General features: G+C 33.4%; 1 protein-coding gene across 6 annotated transcripts; it reads left to right on the top strand.

Moving 5' to 3' along the window:
- Positions 1 to 8,681: 8,681 nt before the first annotated feature.
- Positions 8,682 to 13,578, top strand: LOC149159586 (reticulon-like protein B16). 6 transcript variants are annotated; one of them, XM_089433515.1, is made up of 6 exons: positions 8,682 to 8,929; positions 10,531 to 10,750; positions 12,423 to 12,603; positions 12,700 to 12,841; positions 12,923 to 12,992; positions 13,218 to 13,578. In XM_089433515.1, exons 2-6 carry the CDS (start codon positions 10,534 to 10,536, stop codon positions 13,406 to 13,408), a joined length of 801 nt encoding a protein of 266 aa, XP_089289641.1. In that variant the 5' UTR covers positions 8,682 to 8,929; positions 10,531 to 10,533; the 3' UTR covers positions 13,409 to 13,578. The 6 variants fall into 6 exon arrangements, with proteins under 6 accessions (XP_089289641.1, XP_089289645.1, XP_089289644.1 ...); XM_089433519.1 differs by lacking the exon at positions 8,682 to 8,929 and adding an exon at positions 8,965 to 9,114; XM_089433518.1 differs by lacking the exon at positions 8,682 to 8,929 and adding an exon at positions 9,402 to 9,523.
- Positions 13,579 to 14,222: the final 644 nt, after the last annotated feature.

Raw genomic sequence — 14,222 nt, 5'->3', positions numbered from 1 at the left:
AATAATGTCGGCTCATAAAAAAATTTGCACGTGAAGAAATTGCATCCCTCTTGGCTCATGCTAGATCCGTATTTAAAATGGATCTATGCTAGTATGTTCAAGCTCAATATTTTGAAGGAGATTATCATTAGTTCAATGTTGTTGGCCTCACTGATGTCCTCATGCCCGCGAAGAACCCATCTAACCTCATTGTTATCTTCATTATCCATGGTAGGCCTATCCACACCTTCCAAACAAATTCAATCCAAAGAATCGATAAGCAAACTAAATGGACATAAGAAGGCATTTGGCCTTGTAACGATACAAATAAATGCCACACTTGAGGGCCAATTCTCAAGTCACAAAAAGAAAAGAAACTCTATAATTATACCATTTTCGTAGCTCCAAAGAAACCCAAAGAAAAAAGTTGATAGACTAGGGCTTTCCTAGAAAAAAAATGCTAAACAAGAGGAAGTTACCAAAATTGGAAGCCAAGCATGTCCAAGAGCCACTATCCCTGAACAACAACTTTGAACTAAACTCCACCCATTGAAAGACAACAAAAATCTAGGTGGATAAAACATTAAAATCATTATCAAGTGATATACCTAATAAATACTAACCCAAATTGCCAAAGATAAGCCCCAAGATGGAACATTGAACTTATCTTTTCACCATTGACACTTGCATGTTGGTTGTAACACCAATTAATATCCACTAACAATTAGATTTATGAGATTAAGCAATAGCTTAGATCCCCATTTTAATTTTACACTCTTAGGCTTAAAAAAAACAATCTTTACCCAATAATTTCCTTCCCATTCACTTCCCTTTTGATGTGGCAAAACAAGACATTGACAAATTAAGAGAAAACTCGATTGATTTGAGAGATCATAAATTTTAAATTATTCCTCTTTGAATCGCATTATCATTATTTTGATAATTAACAAAAACAAAAAGAATCCCCAAATACCCTCAAAGCCAAGAATTATTTATCCTTAACAACCCAAAATAAAAATAAAAAACTAAACCACAATGAGTAAACCTCAACTAAGTTATTCACACGGTATCTACACAATATAATAAACTAGAAATCTTGAAAACTTCCCCACACCTGATATCTTGATATAAAACTTAATTATTAGCCTTTATTTAATATTTAAAATCTTATATTTATTTAATTCCAAATTATCGTGCGGAGAGGTGCATTCTACAGCTTCGTATGACCCCGATGTGTAAGTATGTCACGTTCTCAAAAAATAATAAAAATAATTTTCACTAATGTCGGCCAAAACATTCACTTGAATCTTGAATTATATATAACTTGATTCTTTAGATTATATATGACTGTTGGGCTAATTTATTAACAAAATTAACACAAGTATTTAATTATCAATCCGGGTTTGTAAAACTTGGAGGCAAGTCCACTATATATGGATATCAGATATAATCAAACTTGAAAGACAAGTTTTCAAAAACTAAAGAAGTGCATATTACAAATATAGCATACACTAACAATTCCAATTCACCTTGCAATGAAGGAAAGCTGCAATGGCTCTTAACTTAAGAGGTCCAATTCTTCCTCAATTATTACTTGATGAACAGAAATTAGAAACCATGAACTCTCAATAGCTTAAGATGGAAAAATCATCAATGAAGGGAGGCTTTTAACTTAAGAGACCTTTGGTATTTCCCATCATAATTCATTCACCATAATGCTATCAATTGAAGACTGAAAATACATAAGAAAAATTGCTTGCATGTAATCAAGGAAAAACCTAGTTTCAATCCACCAATTTAACAGAAGGAGTTTTCAACTTGAACACCTTTTTATTCCATCTTACTAAAGTGATGAAAAAACTATGATTCAATAAAATAAATCAACACACATCAACCATAAACCAATCTGAAGCAAAGCACATAAACAAGTTCTAAGATAACCAAATTATGGAAAATTAAACTAGTCTAACAAGAAGTGTACTTAGCTTGGAGTGGGGGCCCTCCACCCTTGCTTTGCACACTTGAAGGTTGATATCAGAAGCTGAAACTTCAGTCACACATCCACACTAATGAACAAAAAAATGAAAGTAGAACAAGTTCTTCTAATTAATCTCCAATATTCAAATGTCTCAGCATAAAGTTATATAAAAATTACATACATAAGCCATCAAAGTCTGAGCTTTAAATAGAAGTTTTTAGGAAACAAACTGATATATATTATCTCTAACACTCATATCTACTCATATACACCTATCTAAGTCGAACTCATCCACTTCATCCCAAAATATATGGTCAATCCCATAAAATCTCAAAACTGCCCTATTTCCTAGGAATTTTCCGGTGACTAGTTATGTTTGACCAACCTTGAATGGGCCTAATAAAGCTTTTTCTGATCGAACCAAGTGGAGTTAGCTTAGTTCCAGTTCCCAAGCTTTCCATTCATGCATCCAACTCGAGCCCAAGTGTCCTGCAAACATGTCATCCATATAGCTATTACGGGAATTTCTAAATCTGCCAAAAATTGCACTTGAAATCAAATTTTCATAAAAACTTTAGAATTTGAAAAATTAAAATCAAATACCTGAATTATACATGAAACACGTCAAAATGGGATAGATATAGTGGAAAATAGGTGGAAAACATATAGATTTAGTAAGTTTCCTCAAGCAAAAATAGGTCAAAATAGAGGCCCAACAATGACTTTTTAATCTTATTAATAAACTAATATTAATTATTAAAATAAAACTATGTATTGTTTCATTATATATAATTTGAATGGATAATAAATTATCTCATGTGTTTAATAGCTCTTTTATCATGTACGTGAATTTGTAAATTTGAATGGATCATAAATTTACCTTTAACAAAAAAGTTTATTACATTAAAGTTCCAAATTAGGTGAAATTTTAACCATCTTTACTCATTACTAAAGCTAATAGCATTTCTTAAATAAAAAGAAAAAGATTAATTCAACACAAAGAATAGAAAATCCTGCTCTAAAATCTTTTAGTATTTCTTGTAACTAAATATTGTAAAATGAATCTTTAAAAGGAAAACCACATAGATTAATTTGATGTAGTTTTATTATAAATTTTGTTATCATTCCATGTAAGAAACATCATTAAATCTAATATATATATTAAAAGATTAATTTTAATATTAATATTAAATATAATATTATTATTATTATCAAATTTAATAACTTTGGATTAATATAATATTTAATTTGTTATATTATAATATATATTGATATATCATGAGATATAATTAACTCTAGATATATATGGAAGGAAGAACAAAGACATAGAGTGATAGAAGTGGAGAGATAGATGGAGTGACAAGGGAGAGATGGAGATAAAATGAAGGAGAGGGGAGAGGAGGAATGAAGAGAGAGAAATAGAGGAGTGAGAGAGGGAGAGAAGGGTGAGAGAGAGAAAGGGAGACAATGACTGAGTTGGAGGGTGAAGAGAGAGAGAGAGAGATGAGGGGGTAGACAAAGGGATGTGGGAGAGAAAGTGAGAGAGAGGACATGAGAGAGAAGGAGAGAGGGAGGGGGAGACAGAGGCAAGTAAGAAGAAATACATAGAGACATAAAGGTAGATAGAGAGAGAGAGAGAGAGAGAGAGAGAGAGAGGGAGTGATAAGGGAGATAGAGAGAGAGGGAGAGAAGGGGAAGAGAGAGGGAGAGGGAATAAAAGACGAAGGGAGAGATAGATAGATATGGAAAAAGGATGTGTATGTTTTGGGGGTGATATAGAGAGACAAAGGAGAGGCAGAGGGAGATAGAAATAGATATGGGACGTGAAGAGAGGGAATAAGAGAGAGATAGAGAGAGGGAGGGAGAGATAGATATATATGGAGAGAGAGAGCGTTTATGTTTGGTGGGGTGAGATAGAGAGACAAAGAAGGAAAGATGGAGGGGGATATAGATGTAGATAGAGGGGGGAGAGAGGGAAGAAGATTTATTGCACTAGATGCATTGATTTCATTGTAGATGATGATTTCTAATCCTATTTGATTTCTTGCACTAGATGCATTGATTTCAGCATAGATGATGATTTCTAATCCTATTTGATTCCTTGCACTAGATGCATTGATTTTCAGTGTAGATGTTGATTTCTATTCCTATTTTATTGTTTACTATAGATGCATTGATTTTAGTGTAAATGGTATTTTCTAATCCTATTTGAGTTCTTGCACTAGATGCATTGATTTCATCTTAGATGTTGATTTCTAATTATATTTGGTTGCTTCAACTAAACGCATGGATTTCAGTGTAGATGTTTATTTCTAGGCTTATTTGATTGCTTGAATTAGATGCATTGATTTTAGTGTAGATGTTGTTTTCTAATACTATTTGGTTGCTTGCATTAGATGGAATAGATGTTGTTAATATTGAGGTTGAAAATTATTAAAAAAACTTTTCAAGATTAGATGGGGGGGGGAGAGTCGGAAGAATATTTTTTGCACTATATGCATTTATTTTAGTATAGATGGTGATTTCTAATCCTATTTGATTGCTTGCACTAGATGACAGAGGGAGTTATAAGGAAGATAGAAAGGGAGGGAAAGAGGAGATCAGGAGGGAAGAGAGATAGAAGGGGGTAAAGGGAGAGAAGGGGAAAAGAGAGGGAGAGGGAGACAGAGGGAGGGAGAGATAGATATATATGGAGAAAGAGTGTGTATGTTTTGGGGGTGATATAGAGAGACAAAGGAGAGGCAGAGGGAGATAGAGATATATATGGGACAGGAAGAGAGGGAAGAAGAGAGAGATAGAGAGAGGGAGAGATAGATATATATGGAGTGTGTGTGTGTGTGTGTTTGGGGGGTGATATAGATAGACAAATCATGAGAGATGGAGGGGGGAGAGAGGGAAGAATATTTCTTGCACTAGATGCATTGATTTCAATATAGATGGTGATTTCTAAGCCTATTTGATTGCTTGCACTAGATGCATTTATTTCAGTGTAGATGATGGTTTCTAATCCTAATTGATTTCTTGAACTAGATGCATTGATTTTTAGTTTAGATATTGATTTCTAATTTTATTTGATTACTTGCCCTAGATGCATTGATTTTAGTGTAGATGGTTTTTTCTAATCCTATTTGATTGCTTGCACTAGATGCATTGATTTCAGCGTAGATGTTGATTTCTAATTATATTTGATTGCTTGAACTAGATGCATGAATTTCAGTGTAGATGTTGATATCTAGGCTTATTTGATCTCTTGCATTAGATGCACTGATTTCAGTGTAGATGTTATTTTCTAATCCTATTTGATTGCTTGCATTAGATGGATTAGATGTTGTTAATATTGAGGCTGTAAATTATTAAAAACGTTTTTCAAGATTAGATGGAGGGGGGAGAAACAGAAGAATATTTCGTGCACTAGAAGCATTTATTCTAGTGTAGATGGTGATTTCTAATACTATTTGATTGCTTGTACTAGATGTATTGATTTCAATGGAGATGTTGATTTATAATTGTATTTGATTTCTTGCACTAGATGTATTGATTTCCATGTAGATGTCGGTTTCTAATTCTATTTGATTTCTTGCACCAGAAACATTGATTTCAATATAGATGTGGATTTCTAATCTTATTTGATTTCCTGCACTAGATACGTTGATTTCAGTGTAGATGTTGATTTCTAATCTCATTTGTTTTCTTGCATTAAATGCATTGATTTCAGTGTAGATGTTGTTTTCTAATCCTATTTGATTGCTTGCATTAGATTCATTAAATGTTAATCTTGACACTATAGACTATTAAATAAAAATACTTTTCAAGATATATTTAGTAATACCTAGAAGGAAAGTATTAAGAATTAATTAGCTATCAATAATTAAAATGAAATAGATGTGTAGAATCAATCCTCTGTGAAAGTGAAAATTAATTCGTGACAATATCATCTCCCCTCTTCATCACCAACTAATTACTAATAGACAATTACATATATTCAAATTATATTCAAAATTGCTAATAAATAAATGTGTACAACACTGTATTCAAAATATTTATAATAGGGAAAGATATATTTATAAACATTCAAAACAAATCAAATATTCTTAATAGAGATGTGATAATTGTTTGGATGTAAAGATTTTATAAATCTAGCCACTCATTAAAAAAATTAAAAAACACATTATTTCTTGACTTTGCAAAATAGACTATAGATAAAAAAAATCATCAAAATATTATTGAAAGAAATAAATAATTTCAAACATTGGTAAAGAAACAATTTATTTCAAGAGTAATCTTGACACAATATATTATTAAAACTACCAATCAAGATATATTTAGTAATAACTAGAGGGACACTATTAAGAATTAATTAGTTGTCAAAAGTTGTGATACCTAAAATAATTGAAGTGGATGTGTAGTATCAATCCTCCTACAAACTATTGAAAAGATTTTATCTCTTCTTCATCACCGACTAATTATAGTAATAGACAATATATACACATATAAAAATATAACACAAAAATGGTAACATTCACAAATACTACCAGCCAAATCCAAGCACATACACACACAAACCACTCAAAGCATCCTAATAGAGACGTACAAACCATTTAAGGCAAGAAACACAAACTAAATTAAAGAAGAGATTGATATAATCATGCCAAGCAAAGAAAACATAATGTGAATTTTGAAATTAATCTCAAACATATATATATATAATGATGATAATCTAAAAATGTGACATTGTTTCCCTCAATCCCAAAAGAAGATTTGCACCTCTAGGAATTTGTTTCCTCTTGATGAATATAAACTGGTTAAAAATAGAAACTAAGCCCATGTTAGATGGATATAAACTGGTTAAAAATAAAAACTAGCAACATGTAATTATGGTTAATAATTTTTTTTTTTTTTTAAATATATTATATTCATCCAATATTCACAACGGATATTCAAAATGGATTCCATTGGTTAATTTATTTATTTTCGGGAAATATAAAGGATCAAAATGGATTTATCATTTAGGAAGTTTTTTATTATTATAATTGTTTTAATATAAAGAGAATTAAAATTGGTTGTATATATAAAAGTGAAATGTTTTTTTGTTTTAATAGGAAAATAGAGATGTTTTAAAGGATTGAATTTAAGATAAAAAGTATATACTTATATAATGTATAAGTTAATTAAAGTTTATTAATGTGATTGTAAGTTGAGAGTTTTATTAAATAATTTAAAAAATAATTGTTTAAATGAGATTTTGTTTAATTGAGTCAAGAGGTTTATTTTACAACTCAGTGTGAAGGCGATGTGTAAATATGTTTGTCTTTAATTAAGAGTTAACATGTGTTCTCTTAAAATAAAAATAAAATATTTAATTAAGAGTTAACACGTGTTCTCTTAAAATAAAAATGAAATATTATCTAAATAGAAAACAATGTGGACCATAATAAAAAACAAAAAAGAATACGCTATGCATGTTTAATTAGTTGTCCATATGGCCTAATATAATTTTCATGTAATATTATCTAAATAGAAAAGCAATATAGACCATAATAAAAAACAAAAAAGAATATGCTATGCATGTTTAATTAGTTGTCCATATGGCCTAATATAATTTCATGTAAAGTAATTAGAAGTAAAAAAAAATATGAGTAAAATATTTAAACCTTATACTTTTAAAAAATATTTTAATATGCTATTTAAATAAATTATTTGAAGATCTTGGTTAAACAATTCATATGAATATCAACTTCATGTATATAAAGAAAAAATGTTAAAAAAAATATTTTAATGTTGTATATAATAAAATATCCAGTGTAGCTTATGAATAAAATATTTTAATATGAATTAATATTGACTTATACTTACAAATATATATCATTCAAGAATACAATTTAAACAATGGAAAATTACACATCTAAAATAAGTTTGTACCCAAAGATATTTGATCTCTCTCCACTCATGTTAGATCTATGTATGAATCTATCCTGGTTCATAAATGAAATGGTTGTTTTTGTTACAATCTAGTAATGCAATTTCGAGCAAAAATGTGATTTCTTGTCATTTAAAATGCACTTTTGAATGCATAAATAGATTCAGCACCTTGAAAAACTTCAAAGACACTGAGAGCTTACAAATTAAACAACTAAAATTTATGATTCTTAAAAAATCTCTACCCAACTTTGGAAAAAATGACCAGAAAAAATACCCTAAAAATGATCATTTAATATATTAATAAAACTATAACAATTCTAATTCTCTAATTAAAAAATATAAATTAAATAAATAAACGTATTCTTATTTCAATAATAATAATAATCACATTAAATGATTCAAAACACACCGGAAAAATTTTGATAATATTATTTTTACTGATTTATTTATTCATTTTCATAATATGTTTTACAAAATATGTTAATATCACATTGATTACCTTTCCATTCACTCTCACATTCAAAACAAAGATAATCTTTATGTAACCTCCAACCTAATAAACCACCAATGGATGCAGATCTCCACGGCTCCCACGAGAATGTAGGCGTGTTATCGGCAGAGTACAGTTAAATTTGAAGTGGCTCCACCCGAAAAAGACAGATATCCATAAAGGTAGGAAAGTCATCCACATGGCATTTTGGAGGCGGGTCAAGCAACCAAAAAGAAATGCCATGCATGTCAATCTTCTAGAAGAAATTTGAATAACAAAATGCAAAAGATTCAGCCCATCAAAGGTTTAGGTAAAAGTCTTGCAATATTTTAGTGCTGAAGATTGTAGTCACATAATTTGGGAGGATTGTTTAAGCCACGGAGACGTCCGAGTTATGTGACTTTGAAGGTCGTTTCTAACGGGTTTTTGGCAGGTTCTTGGTAGTTGTGGGGATATATTGTGGTCAAATACAAATTAGGCCTGGAAGGGTGCGCCCAAGCTTATTTGGGTCTGATCAGCAGCCCATTACAGAGTCTTCCCTGCTGCAAAGTTAACCTGAACAGGTAAAGTATGCCTTTTCTTACAGAAGATTGTGTCCTCTGTTACTCGCTGGATTGATCTTTTGACAGAGTCATCCTCCTGGTGTTTTCTCTTAGCTTTTATGTCAAAGATGGATTGGGTATATGATTTCAATGTGCTTTCACATGCAAGGTTGAGATGATCATTTGAATTTCAGGAGTTCTTAAAGGTGATCTTAGCTTTCATACAAGTTTTTTCAATTAAGTTTCAAATTGGGTTTTAGAAACATAATGGGTTGATTGAATAAACGAATGAAATGGCCTGATTTAAGAAAGGAATATAAGCTCTAAATTTGAGCAGTAGAAATTAGATGGGCTGATTTAATGAAAGCTTTTGTATTTTAATACAAGTACTGAAGTGGGCCTTTGGTTTGATAATTTAACTGCCAGATTGCACTGGGCATTTACTGGAGTAGTTTTGAAGTGATTTTTGGGCATTTTGTTTTCAATATCATTGATAATACAAGGCCTGTATGGCATCTATAAGTATCAAATTTGGGACCAATGTCTGGAATGTGTTTCTGAACTGATGCAGGGGCTGTGTTGGGCTTTTTATTCTATTGTGGTGACAATAACAAGGTCTGAATCGGGTAATTGGATTTTCTTTTGAACTCTGGTGCAGGGGCTGGGTTGGTCTTTTTATTTCAGTCTGGTTTCAATGAACAAGGTCTGAATTGGATAATTGGAACTTCTTTTGGTGCTAAATTTCAAGGGCCTTGTATGGTGTTGGATCAATCTCTTGAACTAGATTGATTTAAGTGTCTTCACAAGTGAATTTTCAGTACAACGGTTGAATTGGTTATTTGGAACATCTGGTGCCCTTGAATCCGTTGTTTCTCATTTTTATTCGGTTTCCATGCATGAGGTTAGTCTCTTAAAGAAGTTTTTAGTACAAGGGCTCAAACTGGGTGCTTGATTTTACTGTGGTTTTTAGTCCATGCCTGAAATAAGCATCTGATTTTCTATGAGTTCTGAAGTGGGTTTTATTTTCACAGTGGCCTTTACGGATGGTCTGAATTGGGCACTTGAAACATCCTGTGTTTAATTTAATTGCGCTCATATGTCCTGGATCCATGTCCAAGGGTGATTTTTATCTGAATTTGGTTTTCTGTTGAGATTCAAGTGAAACTTTGATTCGACAAATTCCTATATGGATTTTGGCTCAAATTGAATTTGAAGGAAACATTTGAATTTGGATTGTGAAATGGGCGTTTGGTTCGGTTTTTTCCGAAATGGGTTTTCTTTTAATGGTGGATTTTAGCGCGGAGTTGGGATTTGTGCATTCCAAATAATTATCGGTACTTTTGAATATGTGAAATAGGCATCTGGCTTTGGTTATTTCTGAAATTAGATTTTGTTTTCACAGTGGACTGTTTTCGCTCAGAATTTGCATTTATGTATCCCAAAAATTTTCAGTGCTCATATTCTTTGTTTTTTCTGTGTTCCGTGTTTCACAGTGGTCAACCCTTTTTAGTTTTAGGCTGAAGCGCGTACTTGATTTCAATGACTTCTAGAGTGATTTGTTTAATCCCAAGGTTTTAGATAGGTATCTGATGTCATTTCCTGATATCATTTTTTCGTCACAGGCAATGGCAGACAATCAAGAACAGTCGTCAACCATTGATTCCGCTGTCAATGCTGTGGTGGACAAGCCATCAGAACTGCCAGCTCTAGCACATGTGGAGGATGCACCAGAGCATGTTCCACCACACCTGCATAGGCATGGATCGGGGAATATTACACCTCCCCCGCATAGGCTCTTCCGTAGGCAGAGGACTTTGCGTGAACTTTTTGGTGGGGGCAAAGGTAAGTAGTCTATATATGCAGAAATATTCCAAAATTGGAACTGTCATGTTTACAGTTACGGTCACTCTGCTAGAAAGTTTCTGTAAAATTATATATGTCCTTTCATTCAAGTTTAGTAATATGATTTGCCTTCCATTTATGTTGGTCAAGGAGATTTTCCTCTTCTCATGCCCTGGATGGATACGTCATTCTTTTGTATTAGGAGTGATAGTTGTGTAAATAGACTCCATAGGATTTGATTCATGACTGCTATTTCAAGATTTCCATCTACATAACTACTTGACCAAACCTATTTCCTGAATATGAGCAGTTGACTTCGAAGTTTACAAATGTTTCTTAAAAGATTCCTGATTCTCTGGCCCCATCTGTAAAATACTCCATTTACATCATGATCTCCTAGGGCCTTGTCCTATCCATTAGGCATCTTGCAGTCAATCAGCTAATGAGACTGGTGCGAGCCACTGGTAATACCACCGCTTCTTTCATTGTTAGAACTGTACATTTTCATTATAAAATCATTTTGTTCTGATTGGAACTGGAGCCCAGAATCTTCCAGGATTTCCCTATGGTCCCCAATGATTTAGAGTTCTAGTTGTTCTGCCTCTGATCGAGGTTGAGTCAATATCCATCTTTTGGCTGAAGTGTTTGGTTGACTAAAAGTTGGTACATGTCAACCGGTGCTTATTTAATCACTGTCACTGCCTGAAGTTGATGGGACTTCTAACTAATCTTCTGTTGCTTCCGCATTCTGTTTTTAGGTGCTCTTCTTGTTCTTGCATCCGCATTTTTATACTGCTCTGTTTCACTGTGTACTTTCTCTTCTCTTGGTTGTTCCTGGGAACTTCTGTGTGTTCTTGGGAACATGGTTGTCTTCTGCTAATCACTGGACGATTCCCAAGTCTCCTGCAGTTTGTTTGCTTTTTTGTGTGACTAGGTTTAGTCTAAGCCGGGGCCAGTCTGCTTATTGGATGGAAGAAGAACGATCAACCCACATTGGGATGCTTATCACCAGGATTGTGAGAGAAGCTCGGCCGAGCTTGGATGGATTGTGAGAAGCTCTGTTGAGCTTGAATAATCCTTGGTATAGTTTTAATCCCCCGAGGTAGCTTCCATCCTCAATCCCTGCCCATGAAGTTTGAACTTGAGACCTGGTGGGATTAAAACCCAACCCATGGTTGCAGTTTGTCTGCTTTTTGGTATTAAAGTGTTTGCTGTATGGCTTCCAAGTGATTCCACTGGGAAACTCTACCACTATTGCAAGTTCATCTGGATAGCCATTAGATCAGTTTATTGTGGTTACCTGATTCTGGGATGTGTTAGTTGGTTATCTATTTTAGAACCCATCTTCACTGTTGTTTTTTCAATCTATTTTACTCTGAAGTTCAGTGTCCTGCTTGCTTTATAGTAGACACATCTTTTTATTCAAAAAAAGTCCATCTGACCCTGCTTGCTTTATATTAGACACATCTTTTTATTCTAAAAAAGTCCATCTGACCCTGCTTGCTTTATATTAGACACATCTTTTTATTCTAAAAAAGTCCATCTGACCCTGCTTAATTTATTTTATATCAGAGAACTGTTTGCTGACATAGCCAAAAGTTTACCATAATAAGCCATGATTTTCAGTTCCATCTACATGTCTGTGTTTTGATACTTTGCTTATTTTTGATAGCTGCCGACGTGATCCTGTGGAAGAAGTGGACCATATCTGCTGGAATCCTTGTTGGATCAACTGTTTCATGGGTGTTGTTTGAGTGGTCCGGATACAGACCACTCTCCCTCATTTCAAATGTGCTGTTACTTTTGATTGCAATATTATTTATATGGGCAAAAGTTGCAGATATCCTTAAAAGGTGAGGGGTTTTAAATTTTTATCTGTTTTCCATCGTCACTTTGTTCTGGTTTACCAGTAATAAATGTTCATTAAGTACAGATTTCTGCACATGCAGACCACCTCCACCTCTCCCGGGATGGATATTGTCTGAAGAAATGGTAAACAGTACTGCTGAATCTGTTCGCCTTAGGATTAACAGGACACTTGCAGCGGCACATGATATTGCCCTCGGCAAAGATTTCAGCCTTTTTGCAAAGGTAAAAGCATCAGGACAATTTGTTAGAACATGAAGATATTTGTGGTTTGGCTTATGCAAATTAATTTGGCGTTACTTGTAGGTGGTTGCCTTCTTATATTTCTTGTCGACTGTCAGTAGTTGGTTTGACCTCATCACACTTCTGTACATCAGTAAGTTTGGATAATCCATTAATTCTGAACTTTATGTAAACGCTTTCTTCTCTTCTATCCAACTTCTTTTCTTGGTTGGTGAGTTCTTTGTCAGTGTATTAGCTTGTTTTATTGGTTAACCTGTTTTGTTTTGCATATTATCTTGTTCTATTGGTTAACCTGTTGTGTTTTGCATATTGTCTTGTTCTATTGGTTAACCTGTATTGTTTTGCATACCTCCCACAGTTGTCCTGGCTGTCATCACAGTTCCTGCTCTGTACGACAATTATGGGGATCATGTAGATAGATATGCTTCAATTGTTGAGCAGGAATTCATAAAGCATTACAAGAAATTCGATGAAAGTGTTATTCGCAGGATTCTCCCTCTTCTCTCAGGGGAGAAGAGCAGTGATTCAAAGGAGAAGAAGAAGATGTAGAGAGTCCAGTGAATTTAATGCATGACATGCCTTCAAACTGAAATAACAGGATTGGTGCAGATGAATTGAGCTCTTGATAGATCCAGAGGCGAAATAATTATCGTTTATTAAATTGGAGCCTCAACAAATTTGTGATTCTTTTGAAATAATAATAGCTTCGACTTAGTACATCCAATTTTTCTAGTAAATCTAATAAATTGCTTCCTGTATTATATCTTCGGCAGCAGCTGCCAAACTTGAATGCTCGGCTAAATGCTCTATGAAGGGAAAAAACAGTGACAGAACCTGATCAAATCTGGAAAAGAAATGACAAATCATATAGAAGCTGGACAATTCAACCCAATTGAACATTCGGTTGTTATGGACAAAAATTGCAGTGTGTTACATTAAAGCTACTAGATGATTTTTTTTTTCAAATCAAGCCATTGTATCAGACAAGCGTGTTTCTCCCAAACATGTTGGTCCGTCCGAAATCCATTTTAACCAACAAACTTGCATTAAGGAAAAAAACTCTGCAAACAGTATTGTTCTTCAGAATCCAACTTTATAGTGAAATGACATATTATTTACAGACCTATGTTGTTCCACTTAATTTAGTGCAGTGCGGGGATAAGCATGCACGCCACAGTACGTGCCCAATTCCAATTAACCTGCACGTTCATGTTAATTCCCCCTGTACACTTGTTAATTCAAACGTTTTCCATCGGCAGGACATAGGTTCCACACCAGAAAGCATTGTTCTTGAAACTTGCATCTAGGTTTGAAACTTGTTTATTTGTCTTGCAAGGAGCATTTGTTCTCCAGAATAGGGACT

Source organism: Pinus tabuliformis, chromosome 5_2 (genome assembly GCF_031772625.1).
Source record: "Pinus tabuliformis cultivar Carrire ecotype Pingquan chromosome 5_2, CPIR1, whole genome shotgun sequence".
Taxonomy (NCBI): Eukaryota; Viridiplantae; Streptophyta; class Pinopsida; order Pinales; family Pinaceae; genus Pinus; species Pinus tabuliformis.
The sequence above is the reverse complement of the archived record's forward strand: the minus strand, read 5'-3'. Positions and strand labels throughout refer to the sequence as shown.

What these genes read in the sequence shown, in the direction of transcription:
- LOC149159586 (XM_089433514.1), top strand. An exon ending in ACTTTTTGGTGGGGGCAAAG is followed by an intron (nt 10,751 to 12,422) that starts GTAAGTAGTCTA and finishes TATTTTTGATAG; the next exon opens with CTGCCGACGTGATCCTGTGG. An exon ending in CATCACACTTCTGTACATCA is followed by an intron (nt 12,993 to 13,217) that starts GTAAGTTTGGAT and finishes TACCTCCCACAG; the next exon opens with TTGTCCTGGCTGTCATCACA.